The sequence below is a fragment of the Pseudogymnoascus verrucosus genome (genome assembly GCF_001662655.1).
Source record: "Pseudogymnoascus verrucosus strain UAMH 10579 unplaced genomic scaffold scaffold_21, whole genome shotgun sequence".
NCBI classification, from domain to species: Eukaryota; Fungi; Ascomycota; class Leotiomycetes; order Thelebolales; family Thelebolaceae; genus Pseudogymnoascus; species Pseudogymnoascus verrucosus.
Window position 1 is genome coordinate 306548 of NW_017263672.1, and position 15988 is coordinate 322535.

The following is a 15988-nucleotide window of genomic DNA, read 5'->3' on the forward strand; positions in this document are numbered from 1 at the left end:
TCGACACCAGAAACGTGCCAAACACGCAACAGACTAGACACCAAGAGTTTAGCACAACATTGACATGCAGCTGGGTGCGACTGTCGGTGATGCCGGCGCTGGCGAGCTCCGGGCCTAGGTAGAAAAGCGCAATGAGGTTCCTAACCACGGTAGACATGGGCCCAACAGACGATCCGATGAAAAACCTCCTGCGCACAACCGGATCCCTAACAATCTCCCGGATGGAGCTCCTGCGTTCCTTCTCTAGCGCCAGAGAATCCAGAATCTCCTGGTAGATCGCAACTACCATCGGGTCAGCCACATCACCGTCCGCATTCCCCTGCGCAACGGCGAGGCGAGCTGCATCCGCGTAGCCCTGATACTGCAGCCACCGAGGACTCTCCGGCACAAACGGCAGGATAAGAATGCAGCACAACGAGAATACCCCCTAGATGAGCGACGGCGCGCGCTACGCCTAGGTGGACGTCTACGAACCGGTCCCGAGGGTGATGCCCGCCGCGAGGATTGCGCCGATCCAGTAGAAGTCGTTGAGAGATCCCACGCCCTAGGCGCGGAAACGGTTATGGAAGGTCTCGGAAAGGTAGACGCCGCCGGCGATTCCGGACGCAGCGGCCCCGAAGCCGATGATAATGCGGCCGACGACGAACGTGGCGATGTTTTGGGCGGATGTTTGAATTATTACACCGACTATAGCGATAAAGCTGCTCTAGAGCATGGCTGGTCTTCGACCGAGTCGGTCTGCTATTACTCCTGCAACCATAGGTCCGAGGATGCCGCCGATGAAGATGGAGGCTGTATTTAGACCCGTCGTTGCTGCAGTGAGTTTGAAATAGTCTATATATAAAGGCAGGATGTTGAGTGCGTTCAGTAATGCAGTATCGTAGCCTACGGTCTGTATATGTGTTATTAAATAAGGTTTCATGCAAATGGTTAAAATGGGTTTGATACATACACATGATTGTATAAACGAGCACAAAATTAAGAGAACGGACAAGACCATAGTGGACTCTGGCACCCACGCGGGCAACCATGTCCCTGTCTCCGTTTTACGTAGCATCCTCAAGGTACTGCTTCTCGTCTCCAGCAGCGAGAGGCAAAAAAAAGGTGAAATGGTAAAAGAAATCGGCCGTGAATCCGTCGTTCCTGGAAAGTTTGCTACTAGAGGTTCTGTAGATGTTTGCTGTAATATACAGAGTAGAGAGTATAAACTATTAATTGTTTGTTAGTATACACATCGCAGTAATGCGACTTTATAATACAGCTCCCTACTGTAAGCACATGCCTAGGTGTGCACTCACAGTAACGCTTACAAAGGATGCGGCGTACATGCATAAGCCAGCAAATACATGAGACAATGCATGTTATCGAACCTGGAATTAGCACCGTCCAACAAACACACCGCCTGCATCTCTGATCCACATCCCGTTCTCCTCCGTTCCGCATCTCTTGCGACCTCACCTCTAACCCACCACAAAATGTCAGATGCGCCAGAAAGCATCGTCGAGTACGCCTACGACAACATCACCGAATGGTACCTGCAGTGGGTGGAGAAGCAGAAATCCCCGCGAGAAACATACACCAAGAAGCTCCTCGACGAGCTCCCGCCCTCCCCCTCGGTCCTCGACCTGGGCTGCGGCCCCGGCGTCCCCGTCCTGAAGATGCTTCTCGACCGGGGCGCGCAGGTGGTTGCAAATGACATCTCGACCAAGCAGATCGCCATGGCGCGGGCGCGCTTCCCGACCGCGACGCTAGTGGCGGGCGACATGACGGCACTGACGTTCGAGCCGGAGAGCTTCCACGGTGTGGTCAGCTTCTACACGCTGTTCCACCTGCCGCGGTCGAAGCTGAAGGCGATGCTTACGAAGATCCATGGGTGGATGAAGCCGGGGGGTGTGTTGGTCTTTAATTTCGCTACTATCGACGAGGAGGAGATACACGGCGAGTTTATGGGGTATGGGATGTTTTGGAGTAGTTTCGATGTGCAAGGGAATCGGGCATTGTTGAAGGATGTTGGGTTCGACTTGGTGCAGGTGGAAGTGTTGCAGGCGGGCGATGGGAAATTAGAGGAGGGGAATCCAGACTTTGATGCCGAGTTCATGTGGGTGATGGCACGGAAGAAGACATCTGGAGTTGAAGGGTCTTCTACTTAACCGGGCATGTTTCTACCTGGGTAGATATGTCCTCCATATGACACAAAAGAGAGTAATTTTTGCTCTTTCCTCTTGGTCTCCAAACTATTTCCCTCGAGTGAGCGTCCCATATGCGCGGCTACTATGGGGGCAGTTGAGAGCCTGGTTGGCCGCCACGTCTCCTCTACAAAGAAATGTCAAAACTGTTTGGTCAACATTGTGCATAGCATCTAGACATTCAATAAAGCAACCTTGGAGGACTAAAAAGCCGCCTCTCTTTTTTTTGGTCCGTCGTCGAAACGGGCACGTTAGCAGCCAGCTGCTAACAAATTATGTTTGCTCTTCTGTCACCGCATGTGATCATAATGATATTGCTTACGCTCGATGATGCTTACTTCAAAGAGTTCCTCGCATTTCTGCTGACGACCCTGAAACTTTTGTGGGCATGGAAGGGACGACAGTTGACTTAGTGTGGCATCAGGAATATTGTGAGCGGTCTGATGGACTGGAGTTCACTAGATTGACAGCGGTAGAGCTTTCGAACGACTTGGAGCATCAACTAATTATCCATTCACTTTGATCTCTTCACTCACCCAGGTGCATCTTAGTCATGGCGTCGTTGCTAGTGCAGTTTCTCGTACTACTTGGATGTCTGCCTTGTGCCTCCTCAAGGCTGCTTGGCTCAGGATAGTAGGTCGGGATATCTTGTTTGGTTTGCCACTGGGGAGGACTTCCGAGTGGTGGTTCGCGTTCGCGTTCGCGTTTGCGATATCGGGGACGGGGGGGTGCGGGAGGAGGGGTTGTTGACGGGCAGGCAGGCAAGCAGACAGGGCAGGGAGGGGTGGGGATGAATGACGGGGATGACGATGGTTATGGGTGTGAATTGAGTACGGAATTGAGTATTCCATCCCCCCGTCACCTCGGCGAGCTAGTGTCATGATTTCCAATCCCCCTCTCTTCAGAAGACGTTTTGAGGGGTATCATCACGCGTGGCCTTATTGCTGTTACCCTCCCCGTTTGAGATACTGATTTTTGCCTCAATCCTGAGCCGGGAGGGCACGGCGATGATGACGACTATGCTATTCCTCCCGCCACCTCGGTGAGCTAGAGGGGGTGTTTTCGCTCCTTCAGAGGTTTGGGTTGGGTGTCTACGTCTGCTATCTTCACACAGGGTTGGTTTTGTTACCCCGCTCGGTTTGGGGTTGGTGTTTTGCCTCCTTTTTTCTCTTTCTTTCGGGTGAGGAATATCTGGCTTTGCCTGGCAGGCGGAGGTGATAGTTTTGGGAGTTGTAGAAAGTTACTGAGGGGTAGTGGGCGGAAGGTTGCCTGCCTATTCACGCTTTCCTTGGGGAGATTAGGCAGCATACCACTCCCACACACACAAACATACCCGTTACTCTACCATCTATCTAGCCTGGTTTTTCTGTTTGCTCTGATTTCGAGGCCAGTAACTGGTGACGCACCATTGGTTTACAACATGACAGGTGGAAGAACCTCCCCTTTTTCCAATCTCGGCGGGATTGTGTGGTTTATTCACCCTTCCATCCCGAGGCAAGTGTTTGCAAAGACAGGCAGCATAGCACACTTACTCTTCCACACTGTCACCGGGTTAGTTTGCCTGGTTCTGCCAAGGAGAGGGAGAAGGTTGCTAGGCTCTTCACAGCCAAGGAGGGGTAGGCAACACCAACAGGAGTGACACAGACAGAGAGTTCACGCTCCGAATCTCGGCGAGCTGCTGTTGGTGCTGGGTGACTCCTTATTCCCCCGCGGCGGCGATATGGACAAGTACACCCAAGTACCCCTCGCCACACGTTTCTTTTCGCTTTGCCATCCAGTGGTCGGCTGATTCACAGACCACGGACAAGTGTCCTTCTGTCTTGGAGGTTGGGAGGTGATCCCGTCCGGATCTCGGCGAGCTGCAGATATGTGTGTGAACTCCCGAAGTGACGTTTGTAAGACGGCAAATAACACGGATATGCAGATTTGCAGCTTTCTCCTTGCCACCCTTTTTTTCCTCGGCTTTGCAGGACAAAAGGTAGGTGGCCTTCTAGCTGATAGGGGGTTTCGATCTGTCCAGATCTCGGTAGTTAATGAAACGTGTTCTACTGTTACACACCATTTCTTTGCCACTTCTCACATCTGTGATTTCCCGCTTGCTTGCCACGATTTCCCACTTTCTCAACGGGAAATCGAATAATTGTCCTGGGTAGCTAGCGGGGAATTTCAGATCATGGGAAGTTATCAGCTTGAAAATTAGTGCGTCACGCCGCTAGTGCGGACCTCCGGGTGTCATAGTTGAAAATGTGAGAACTTTGGTGAGGCTTAAAAGTTTGGTGCGAGGCTAGCGAGCGCCCCGTCTCTTCTGCACAGAAATGAGGCCAATGTCGAAAATAGACCCGAGTAAGCATATCAGGCATCTTGTGGTCAGAGATACTCGGTATCGGTAGTGTTAACTGAATATGTGTGCTCTGAAATGTGCATTTTAACTGCGAGACTCATGTGTTTTTCGTTGTCTGCTGTTGAGTGCGGTTGTTAGGGGTCCGGCGGCGCGATGTATGTAAACTAGGGTTCGGCGAAGTAGTTAGAATGGAGATGCATCGTCCTATAAGTTAGGACGAGAATGTAGGAGTCTATAAAAGGAATTGAAGGTTTTGTTTCTCTACTTTTGGTAATATATTTTAATTTCTCTTTGTGGTATTTCCGAAAATATAATTTTCCGGATTCTCAAATTTCTCATATCGACTTCCAACTTTCCAACCCTCATAATCACGATCGGACGATGGAACATTCGGATGAAACAGGGCTCCCCTCGAGCAACCCCTCAAGCAACTCATCCCAGCTCGAAGATACTGCTGAACCACAACAAGAGCCACCGAAGCTAGCCTACAAAACTCTCTCCTATCATCAAATGAAAGCCGCCGCCGAGAGAGAAGCGCGCGAATACATGGCCAGCTGGCCCATGAACGATCGCGCCGCGAAGAACATACCACTCCATGGCTCCATAATTGGTCTACTCCGTGATATTAATGATCCGATTAGCTTCAACGCTCTGGTAGTGATGCGGAAATCGATTGAATATCGCATGAACCAGGTGATGGGGGCGGCAACGATGTATAAGGATTTTTGGGGTATCGATGTACCGGATTGTCATCAGGTCAACGTTGATGCTGGCGGTTGGTCTGCAGAAGCATTCCGCTGGGCGTGCAGGTACGCCTTGTTCGATGAGCCGGGTAGCTTGCAAGGCCATCGGTATGTTAAGGGGTCTATGTATATGGCATACTGTATAACCGAAGCTGGTTGGGACCAAGCTGAAGCGGAAGCTAAACTTGATACTTTGGTGCAATACAAAGGTATGATGCCGTGTTACGTTATCTCACTTCGCACTTATGAAAGAGCTAACTCTGATTTTAGAAGCTGGGGTTTTCGGCTCGGGCATCTCAAATATTGAGGGCACCAGCCGGATTAGAGCAATGATTCCGAAGATTATGTCGACCCATGAGCGCCCGATCCGTGAAGAACTTGAGAAAATCGCGCAGTACATGAAGTTAAGAGTCCAGATGGCGTCCTCTACCCAGTCTCTTCAAGAGGAGGTCCCAGAGGAGTCCTCTGCATGGCCACTCAGCGGAACTATTCAATAGCGCGGATGTGAATCACCATTTATTACGGCCTTAGCAGATACGCTTTTAAGGCTTACTATGGAAGGCTACAACACTGGTGAAGTGGATTATGATGATAAAAGGCCAATTTACGCGGGGCTAATTAAGGTAATACGAGATGCTATCCATGACGTCGACCTACGAAAAACAAATGTTAGTGCAGAAAATGCGGGTTTGATTCACCAGCCAATGTTCTCATCTGATCATGATGAGTGGGAGATGGAATGCGGGGAACGAACAGAACTCGTCATGGTTGAACCACAACCAGAGCCACCAGGAGTCGAACATCAGTTTGGCCCAGGAGAAAATGTACTTTCCAATTATCAGCTGAAACTTGCTGTTAAGAAAGAAGCACAGAGGTATCTTGACAGCGAGCCGGGTATTGATTCAGCAGCCAACAATATCTGACTTCACGGTGCTATTAGCCGCCTACTCAAAGATACCAGCAATCCTGACATTGAAGACTTGGTAGAGATGCGAGAATCAATCGGCTATCGCATGAACCAAATCATGGGGATGGCAACGAGATACAAGAATAAATGGGGCCTTGATATTCGGGATTGCCATCTTGTCGACGAAAACAGTTACATGAACAAAGGTCTTCAGAATCAGGCAAACATGTTCAACCTGGTCGGCAAGTACCCCTTATTCGATGAGCCAACATACCTACAAGGCCGCCCTTATGTAAAAGGGAAAAAGTATCTCACTCGCTGTATTTTCGAGGCTGGTTGGAACCCAGATGAAGCAGCAGACAAACTAGATAGGTTGGTGAAGTATAAAAATGAACAAGGTAGACCGCTGCATTACACCTCCTACTATATATATTAAGATATCAAAACTAACATCTACTATAGATCTAGCAGCTCTAAGCTCCAGCGTTACAGAAGTTGAGAGCACCAACAGTGTCATGGCGACGCTTCGTAGGATTTTTGCGGTCTCTAAGCGCCCAATCCGGGAAGAACTTGAAAAAATCTCGGGGCGCACAAAGCTAAGAATCAGGTTAGAGTCCTTTAGCATGTCTCCTCAAAAGAGGGTCTCAGAGGAGTCGGTTGAAGGCCAGTAGGGAGAATTTGCTCGGGATGCAGCATATGGCTAGGAAAGTTAAGTGCATAAAATCGAGACGCCTACTGGCTTGCTTCCAGAAGGCTACCCAAATTATGGCAAGCAGCCGATGTGTGCGCTTTCCAACTGACAATGCATATGCCTGTGAAGAATATGGGAAACAACATTGCATATTGCATGAGTGCGGGGATTCTCACTTTTCTCCCCGTTGCCCTGTTTCCCCATCTTAGGGCTGGCACGGGAAACTAAACTCCCTCGCGGCTTTCGGCGAGCGGCAGAACAGACAGTTGCACTGCATAATGGGCTGCCTAGAATCTTATGCACCATCACGCATTATTGTTTCCTCACCGCCACTTGCGGCTCCGGCGTGCTGTTTGATTCGCATGCCTGCATTTGCGAGTTTGCGCTGTAGCAAGCATCATACTCCCAGCTAACAGCTTGCTATTTGTGTGTTGATTTTATGCTTGATGAGTGTTAGAAATATCAAAACAATTATAAGTCCTCGACCAGTGATCCCCACGGATACCTGAGTATCCGGGGTATCCGGATACTTGTATGCGGATACTTGTATCCTTGAGAATTCGACGAGTATCCGGATACTATGAGTATCCACGGATACATATCCGGATACCTGCCAAGAATAGCCAAGAATAGCCAAGAATAGAAAATTCATCGTTACGCTTACCGTCACCGTCGATAGGAAGAGTTGAGAGTTGCTTTACTGTGACTTTGTTACTGTAGACAAAATGAGCGACTCGCCTTTGTCAGATGCTCCCACTAATATTGAAGCCCCTATGGGCTATCAAGAATTAAATCTCCCGCCCTTAAATACCCCTATTCTACCGCTGTCTACACTAAGAACTCTAGTCTACTTACAGCCGCCACTACAGCATAGTTTGCCTATTACTAAAACATCACTCTTCTCTACAAGGCTATACAGCCGTTTACTACTTGAAACGGCACCTTCAACTATACAGTATGAATGCCTTTAGCTAGGCTGCAGCTACAAGCCGCCACCCTAACTTGCAACCTAGAACTCAACTAGCAACTTATGGTTGCATTATAAGAGAAAGCACCCTGCTTTAGAGTAGCTACACAATAGCAAGAACAGCAATATCGGTATATCTAGCGCTTTAAGCAGCAATTCATCATCCTTTTTCGAGCCTCGCTAGCAAGTATAGCCTACACTTAAGCTAGCACTCCACTAAGCAAAATATAGAGAATTGTTAATATAATTTATTATATCAAATAACCTGTCTTTAAGTATTGTAGAGAGCTACACGTACCGTTAACTAGTACACTTCCTAAGCCTAACTACACTTAGTATATCTACTACAACTATTAGCCGTGAGCTGCTCCGCTAATTCTCATATTACCGAGGGCAGTTAATTGTAGAGCTTAATTCTCATATTAAGAGTAGAGGACGAATATCAATTATAATAGACGCCTAGTTAGCTCGTAACTATACTTAGTTTGCAGCAGTTACTAGTCATTAGATTAATGATAAATGGCAGTAACGGTTAGCTTTACTTAATGTAATACATCTTAAAGAGCCTATTTATAGCAGTGAATATCTTATAGAGGAGTTACAAGCTGTTATAGACGGAATGGGCATTACAAGAGCTATCTTTACTTACACTTAGGACAATGCCTTAGTTAATGATGTAATGCTCTCTAAGTTTGAGAAACTAGCTAAAGCCTATCTAATTTCATCTCAACAACTATGGCCCTTTACTGTTAAGGAAGGCGACGTACGCTATATCGCCTATATTATCAATCTTGTAGTTTAAGCTACTCTTAAAGCCTTAAAAGCTGACCTATTAGCAGAGATTAATGATTATTAATGTGAGCTAGGCGCAGCTCGGATTCCGTGTATAGTTGAGAGTAATACAGAGATTATGATAACTCTAGCAAAGCTACAGAGGCATATATATGTATTCTAGAATCGAAGGCAATGGAACGACGCTCTATAAAGGCAAGCACTTACAGCTAGTCTTAAGCCTCGACAGCTAACGCTTAACATGCTAATTCGATGGAATTCTACATACTATATGCTTATTACTACAAAGTACTTACGAGATCCTATAACTACTATATGTGCTACATAGACTTTTAATCTAAGTATGAGAGAGATTGCTCTTACTTTAGAAGATTAGACAATTATTTAGAGTCTTAAGGATTTGTTTAAGATCTTTTTAAGCCTATCTTAAAAGATGTAAGCAAGCGCCTACCTAACTCTAAACTACGTTATTCTAAAATATCTTAAGATGATTAAGAGACTTAAAATGACAATTTAGGTAGTTAGTAACTAGACGACAATTAGCCTAGCTTGTATAGCTGCGTTGCTTAAACTTAACAAATACTATACTTTAACAATAAGCTAGCGTTATAGTCACTTAGCTATAGCTATAGTTTGTAATCTATAGATGAATCTTGCTGTATTTTAGAGGCTATAGCTAACTAGCATTAAGAATGCTAAAAGGCATTAAGTATTAGCTTAATTTAGGGCTATATACAACTAGTATAACAGCCGTGAGTATTAGCTTACTAATGAGAGAATTAAGCAACAGATTCAATTAGAAGTTGAGGAGCAACTAGAGCTAGACTCCAATGATGATTTATATGTCACAACTACAACCTCTCATTAAGAGCTAGAATGGAAAAGATGGAACAACGAGGGCTGTCCTAGACCACAGACTAATATACTTAAATATTAGGCTGTAAAGCAGTACTAATATCTAGTTATTGCAAAGATTGCAAGAGATCATCTTGCAATCCCTATAACATTAGCTACATCAGAACGGGTATTTAGCAATGGTAGTGATATTATTACTAAGAAACGGAACAGACTGTTGCCATTAACAGTTAGATATCTACTTTGCTTACGGGATTAGGGCCATTTACTAGAGGCAGATGATAGTGATGCAGACGATGAGCGGGAGGAATAGGAGTTATTGTATATATACACTATAGCTATGAGCTTCAATTCTATTTTTATATACTCTATTATAGCCTTAAGCCTCATGTATCCTGATACATATCTGGATATCCGGATACATATCCATGGATTTCTCACGGATACTGTATCCTATCCGTAGAGTTCACGGATAGTATCCGGATACGTATCCGGGGAACACTGTCCTCGACTTGTGTATAAAGTGTTAGCAAGCCGATCTTCGTTTTATATTGTTCATTTTTTAAATCATCCACTCATTTTAATCTTTCTTTTCTATATTTCAACAACTATTCGATTATCATTATTTCGTTATATATTATTTACCAGATCTCTATTTTTCAACTTTTACTTCACTCCTTGACCAATCGCCTATATATATATTCAAACAACAAAAATTACACAAATCTCAATCTTGCAATATAGGCTGTCGATTTTGCTAGAGATTCTTCCTACAATCTTTCGCAAGGCACAGCATCATTCTACGTCAGGCTTACGACCTGAGAACCGCCGAACCTGGTGTTTTACCTCTGGCACCCCATTATTCCTCGGGTACCTACTCGGAGTCTTCGTGCTGAACGCCGCTCGCCGCCGCTCATGCACGCAATTATTAGAGAGAAACAGTGCTGGGCTCGCTATAGAATCACCCTACGGCTACGCTCTCACCACTGCTGGTCGGGTCTTTTGGAACCAGGAGTTGCAGAAGGAGACATTGTAGACTACGCCATCTACATCTTCCGTCCCCTCGCCGGCGATGTCCCGAACGCATACGCCGTGCGTGGGCTCGCTGAGTAGAGATCCGCAAAATCCGGAGAGGCCTTATAGATGGAAACGGATGATGCATCATGGCCTGTGGGTGGAAATTTCTCACGTACTACCTACATAGGGTGAGTAGACCGTTATAATGGGATGGCAACACAATAACTAACAATTTCATTAGGCCACCAAATCTCCCACCCCCCAGGCAAAACAGCCAAACACAACGACCCCGTCCGCGCATATATCCGCTTTTGTGCGAGCGTGCTTGTCCCTACCCATCTCCGCCTCTCGGAGAGACGTTCCATTGCCGTTGATTTATACAATGCCCACATCGTCAATGCGAAGCTCGAGAAGGTTCTTGGCCGAGCATGTTGTAGATTACCAGCGATGAAGAGGCTATACGGGCACCGCCTCGGAGTTGAAGAGAACCGCACACAGCTTAGCGCACTTGCAGGTGCTACTACAATCGAAACAATAGAACTGCGTGACTCCAAATTGCACATCGATGACCTTCTGGTCATCCTCAACCCACTTAAGAATTGTCATTCTTACGTCGTCTAGGAACCCCGTAGCAGCTGATCGTGCGGCGACCATGGGAGAAAGCTGCATGCGGGATCAAGGATCCCTTCGTGTAGTCAAGCACGGGCGCACAAGTGTCTGGACAAGCGGATCACTTAATGAAATTTGGTCGGACTGTAGTTTGAGAGGTCGGATTACGGAGTATTGTGTCCTCAACAAGACTACGATCTCAGAGACAACTTTTGACCTCATCGGAGACGCAATTAGGTCTCTCCGTGGCCTATTACGCGACGAGGATCATGCAACAACCTTGGAGTATTTGCGATCCATTCCAGTCATAAATGACCTTGTCTTAGCCATTATAACCGGTCGAGCTGGTTCTAGCAAGACGTTCTTCATATATGCACTGTGTTTTGAGGAGCTTTAGTGCGTTGGTCATGATGGAGCTCATCCCGTCCGAGGTTGGCCTTCCCTAATATCCTGCTAAGAGGAGTAGCTAAGTCCAAGCCTCTGAAGCAACATCACTTGAGGACGCATAGAGGGGTATAACACATTCGTTAACAGGGAGTGGTTAAAGACTATGTTTCGTCCTTGTCAGCGTCTGTGGAAGCAGAGTTGGACAGAATCTAGGGCGGAAAATCCCAACCACATGCTAGAGATAAGCCACATGTTTGAACTTCATAGGATAGGCAGCGATTTACACGAGGGACCAACCTTTCAACCCCTAGGTTGCTCCTTCATGTAAATCGTTCCTCACATTCTACTGAAGCTCAGCCATATGGCTTTTCACCAGTATGCGGTTCCGTTTTGCCGCCTTTGACTCTAGCTACATATCTGTTTTGCATCCTCCTACTCCATCGGTATCAGACCATACCTGCGTCAACGGCATAAATAAGGACTACTCATCCCGTACAGGAAGACATGTGAAGTCTCTGGTTCAGTTCATTGTTAGCGAGATAGGAGAGAGAAGGGTCCTTCTGTCAATATGGACACCGTGTGGAGAATTCAAATCCAAGACCACGCAAGATCCAGGGATGTAGAGGATAACTATGGGGCTGTGGAGGGAAAAGGGCGTGAAAACATATCAAGCTGACGCGCCTCTTTCAACTTACCCCTATCAGTAGCTGGCATCACAGATGCGCGCCCTTGGCCTTGGGGATTGGGGGTGAATCCTTGTGCCGTTTCAAGCGTTTTCTTCCGTCTGCCGCGCCGGTTACCGCACCGAAGCTAATGCCAGTACAGAAGTCGCCGAATGGTACTAGTGGGGTCGGAGGAAGCGGCTGAGCGAGGGGATGTCTGTGGAGGATGCTGAGCGAGGGGAGATAACAGAGAAGGATGTGATTGAGAAACCTATCTTGATATTGAGGAGCAAAGAGAAACTTATCATGTTGTACTTGGAGATAGCGTAATTCGTAGGATATGTGAAAGGGAGTGTTTTTTTTTGGAAGCCCTGGGTTGCAGAATAGTTGGAAATAATAATGCATTCAATGGAATTTCCGCTCCCATCTGCGCTATGTAATACCCCAATCATGGTGACTTGGGAGATCTATCGGTGAGTTTGAGATACAGTAGTTTGTTTGTACATGCCTTCGCCATCTGCTGCAGAAATAGTGGCCCTAATCTCACATATATCGTACATCCAAACTCCACCTTCCCCGCCATGCTATGGAGCCTGAGCTTCCAATCCAGCTCGTACCATTTATCCCTTCCACTCCCTCATACCAGCGCCCTACCAAATTCCCAGCCACTTCTTGACCTGCCTCTTCTTCGGCTGCTCTAAGCCCTCCTCTCCCGCTTCCATTGCCTCCTGAACAGCAGCAGGAGGTGCCTCCTTAGCAGTCCACCCACCAAAGCCCTCCGTCTCAAGACCGTGCGCCTTCCTGTACTCTCCCCTCTTCGCCACATCCTCCACCCTCCTCGCTCTCCTATCCTTAGTCTCCGCGCTCCTCGCCTCGGCATCCAGCCTCAAAACCTCAACCACCGTCCTCACCGTCGCAAAGGGGTGCCATATCGCATCCTTCGGCTCCGGCAGCAGATCCCCAAACTTCGAGTCCCGTCGCAGACTAACCAGGAACGTGAAACCCGCCAGCGACGATAGAACTCCGAGCGTGATGTAGATGTGGATGCTGCGATTGTTCAAGAACCAGTGCATGAAGGTCCCCTCGGGGGGCATCATGGTAGGGTATTTCTTCGTCTTCTGGGCTGCGATCTCGGATTCGCTGAGCGCAGGGCCGGGGTATCGCACTGTGCGGTTGGGCAGGGTCTTGCCGTGCGAGGGCGGGTTGAAGCGTGTAGGCTTCTCCAGGACGGGGATTTTGGATGCAGGCGCCTTGGGCTTCGCGGCCTTTGGCTTTGGGGCCTTTGTGGACGCATCGCGGATGGTGCGGGAGATGGGCGAGGAGAGACGCGGGCGCCAGGTGGCGGGGCCGCGAGGGAGGAGGAAGCGTGGGATTGAGGCGGACATTGTTGCGCGTGTTAATTGCCTGTTGTCCTGGATAGGCAATCTTGAAGGGACCAGTATAATTTTATCGCGTTGTCTGTACGCCAAAAAGAGCCGCACGGACAAATGGCCCAGGAACAAAAATATTACGGTCGCCGAGGAAGACCACGTGCGTTCTCCGCGGCGCCGTTGTTCCCTGACCCGAGGTCTCCCGAGAGTACAGCCACGATAACCAACGACAAGCCACGGTTGGATGCGGAAATGACAAAGCCGAGCCTTCTGATTGGTGGATTACCACAACATGTGGCTGGGGGGCTGACTGATGACTGGAGACGCTAATTTCTTGGTTTCCTGGCCGTCATGTCCGGTTTGTCCTGGGTTCGAGAAAGTTTTTCGATTCCTTCTACTTACCTTCCATTACGTCTTGTTTCAATCATACAACAAATAAACACCTCCAATCGCTTTTATTGCCTTAATACTTATTCAAAATGCCTTTCAAGGACGGTATGTACCCCGATTCTCTTTCCTACTGGCTGGCTGTCCTGGGAATCATCGTTTGCGCCATTTATTCACATCGACGGCGCTTTGCCATTGAGACGGAGGCGATGACGGGTATGGGTTGAAGTTTGGCTAGGGGATGCAGAGATGCTTGGTCAATGTCATGCTGGCTTTGACGAGTGCCTACGATGAATAGATCTGGTGAAAGAGACGGGGCACTTCGCCCTCTTGTCAACTTCAAATTGCCATCTAAGTAAGGGGAGAATAGCTATCAACAGCTGCTTCTCCCGCCTTATCTATCTCGAAATCACTCGCAAGCCAATGCAAAACAAGCCATATACTCTCGAAAGCACCATTGACTGATTGCCAACCCGCTGCCAACTTTTTCTCATTATCCTCGGCACAGCCAAGCCCTCAACAAACTCCAGAAACAGACAACTAACGCACCACATAGGAGACTCAAAGAAGGGTGCCAACCTCTTCAAGACCCGTTGCGCACAATGCCACACCCTCGGTGACGGAGAGGCCAACAAGATCGGCCCCAACCTCTTCGGTCTCTTCGGTCGCCAAACCGGCGCCGTCGAGGGTTACTCATACACCGATGCCAACAAGCAGAAGGCTATCACCTGGAACGCCGACACTCTCTTCGAGTACCTCGAGAACCCAAAGAAGTACATCCCTGGCACCAAGATGGCCTTCGGTGGACTCAAGAAGGAGAAGGACCGCAACGACCTGATCACGTAAGTTACCTATATCGATGTACCAAGCAGAAACAATGCTAACACCTCCCAGCTTCCTCCGCGAGGAGACCAAATAGATGGGGACGCTGATGCTGTAATGATATAAAAGGCTGTACTTGTACAATAGGTTAGATAGCGTTGGTTGTTGGGTGGGAAAAGATCTCCTCTTTAACATCGCGTGTATGTCCTGCATATCATAAAGAATAGATGAGTTTGGGCGGAAAGGTTTATTTCAATACACATGTTTGTAACTGTGCGCTGCGCTCTGCTTATGCTTGGGTTCCTCTATGATTCTTCTCATCCAAACGCCTTGCCGATGTTCATGTCCCTCCATAATAGCCCAAGTAATCATCTAGCCATATGTAACCTGTATCTCATCGCCTTCAACCAAGGCACCACATATTCACAAATCAAGACGCCAACATCGCCTGTCTCTCCTCCCTTTGCTCCTCCCTCTGCTTCTCCCTAGCCTCTGCCCTCTCCTTGCTCGGCAGCTTCGTCGTAGGCACACTGGGCATCACGCCTGTAACCTGCGCCTCTAGTGCCTCCAACTCATCCTCAACCTCATCTTCATCCTGGTTCGAGATCTTCCCTCCCAACATCTCACTGACCTCCTACTCAATTATTAGCAACTGCCTCACACCCACTTAAACACATAGCACCGAACATACCTCCTGATAAGCCACCGCCTCCGCCGTCTCACCCATCAACTTCTCCACCTGCTCCAACCCTCCCATCTCCCTCTGAATCTCCTTTAACACCCTCGTCCCTTCCTGCAGCCCAAATACCACATCTTTCTGCACAAGTGCAAACTCCACACTACTCGTCAGCACCTCTAGCTGCTCCAGCTGCGCATCCGTCTTCGCCAGCAGACTTTCTTGGTACTTCTTCCGTCGCAGCGCCAGTAGAGCACGCGGACGGTCGCCTTGCTTCAATAACGTCGCTGCGATCGCATGCTCGCGGGCTGTGATCACCGTAATCCGCTTCTGGTATTTATGCAGCCTATCGCGCTGGATTTTGAGGTTGAGGATCGCCCTGGGGAGGGGTGAGTAAGGCACACGAGCGGTGGGGGAGGGGCAGACACGTACTCATCTTGCGCCGTCGGTTTGCTAGCGGTGCTGCCCATGGCTGCTAAATCGCGGAATTATTTGAGTGCGACGAAGGCGCATGCTTCGGCTGGAATCTTATAGTTGTATTGTCATTGTCAAGGGTCTTTTGTGTCTCGGAGGCCC

The 15988-nt window shown here is 48.2% G+C and overlaps 8 protein-coding genes across 8 annotated transcripts; 6 read left to right on the forward strand and 2 right to left on the reverse strand.

Moving 5' to 3' along the window:
- Positions 1 to 131: 131 nt before the first annotated feature.
- Positions 132 to 802, forward strand: VE01_04189 (uncharacterized protein; the record flags this gene model as incomplete). Its single annotated transcript, XM_018273664.1, has 2 exons — positions 132 to 271; positions 298 to 802. The coding sequence occupies 2 exons, from the start codon at positions 132 to 134 to the stop codon at positions 800 to 802; spliced, it is 645 nt and encodes a 214-aa protein (XP_018130498.1).
- A 569-nt stretch (positions 803 to 1371) lies between these two features.
- Positions 1372 to 2907, forward strand: VE01_04190 (uncharacterized protein). Its single transcript, XM_018273665.2, has one exon. It carries the CDS (start codon positions 1476 to 1478, stop codon positions 2148 to 2150), a length of 675 nt encoding a protein of 224 aa, XP_018130418.1. The 5' UTR covers positions 1372 to 1475; the 3' UTR covers positions 2151 to 2907.
- A 2001-nt stretch (positions 2908 to 4908) lies between these two features.
- VE01_04191 (uncharacterized protein) lies at positions 4909 to 5767 on the forward strand (the record flags this gene model as incomplete). Its single annotated transcript, XM_018273666.1, has 2 exons — positions 4909 to 5479; positions 5541 to 5767. 2 exons carry the CDS (start codon positions 4909 to 4911, stop codon positions 5765 to 5767), a joined length of 798 nt encoding a protein of 265 aa, XP_018130417.1.
- A 267-nt stretch (positions 5768 to 6034) lies between these two features.
- On the forward strand, positions 6035 to 6848 carry VE01_04192 (uncharacterized protein; the record flags this gene model as incomplete). Its single annotated transcript, XM_018273667.1, has 3 exons — positions 6035 to 6144; positions 6211 to 6575; positions 6640 to 6848. The coding sequence occupies 3 exons, from the start codon at positions 6035 to 6037 to the stop codon at positions 6846 to 6848; spliced, it is 684 nt and encodes a 227-aa protein (XP_018130416.1).
- A 3797-nt stretch (positions 6849 to 10645) lies between these two features.
- On the forward strand, positions 10646 to 11120 carry VE01_04193 (uncharacterized protein; the record flags this gene model as incomplete). Its single annotated transcript, XM_018273668.1, has 2 exons — positions 10646 to 10652; positions 10741 to 11120. 2 exons carry the CDS (start codon positions 10646 to 10648, stop codon positions 11118 to 11120), a joined length of 387 nt encoding a protein of 128 aa, XP_018130415.1.
- Positions 11121 to 12535: 1415 nt separating this feature from the next.
- VE01_04194 (uncharacterized protein) lies at positions 12536 to 13621 on the reverse strand. The gene has a single exon (XM_018273669.2). It carries the CDS (start codon positions 13540 to 13542, stop codon positions 12808 to 12810), a length of 735 nt encoding a protein of 244 aa, XP_018130414.1. The 5' UTR covers positions 13543 to 13621; the 3' UTR covers positions 12536 to 12807.
- A 258-nt stretch (positions 13622 to 13879) lies between these two features.
- Positions 13880 to 15012, forward strand: CYC1 (iso-1-cytochrome c). The gene is made up of 3 exons (XM_018273670.2): positions 13880 to 14022; positions 14471 to 14756; positions 14809 to 15012. The coding sequence occupies exons 1-3, from the start codon at positions 14007 to 14009 to the stop codon at positions 14831 to 14833; spliced, it is 327 nt and encodes a 108-aa protein (XP_018130413.1). The 5' UTR covers positions 13880 to 14006; the 3' UTR covers positions 14834 to 15012.
- VPS20 (ESCRT-III subunit protein vps20) lies at positions 14971 to 15982 on the reverse strand. Its single transcript, XM_018273671.2, has 3 exons — positions 15845 to 15982; positions 15428 to 15791; positions 14971 to 15370 (listed from the first exon to the last, which is right to left on the reverse strand). The coding sequence occupies exons 1-3, from the start codon at positions 15880 to 15882 to the stop codon at positions 15167 to 15169; spliced, it is 606 nt and encodes a 201-aa protein (XP_018130412.1). The 5' UTR covers positions 15883 to 15982; the 3' UTR covers positions 14971 to 15166.
- Between the last annotated feature and the right edge of the window lie 6 nt (positions 15983 to 15988).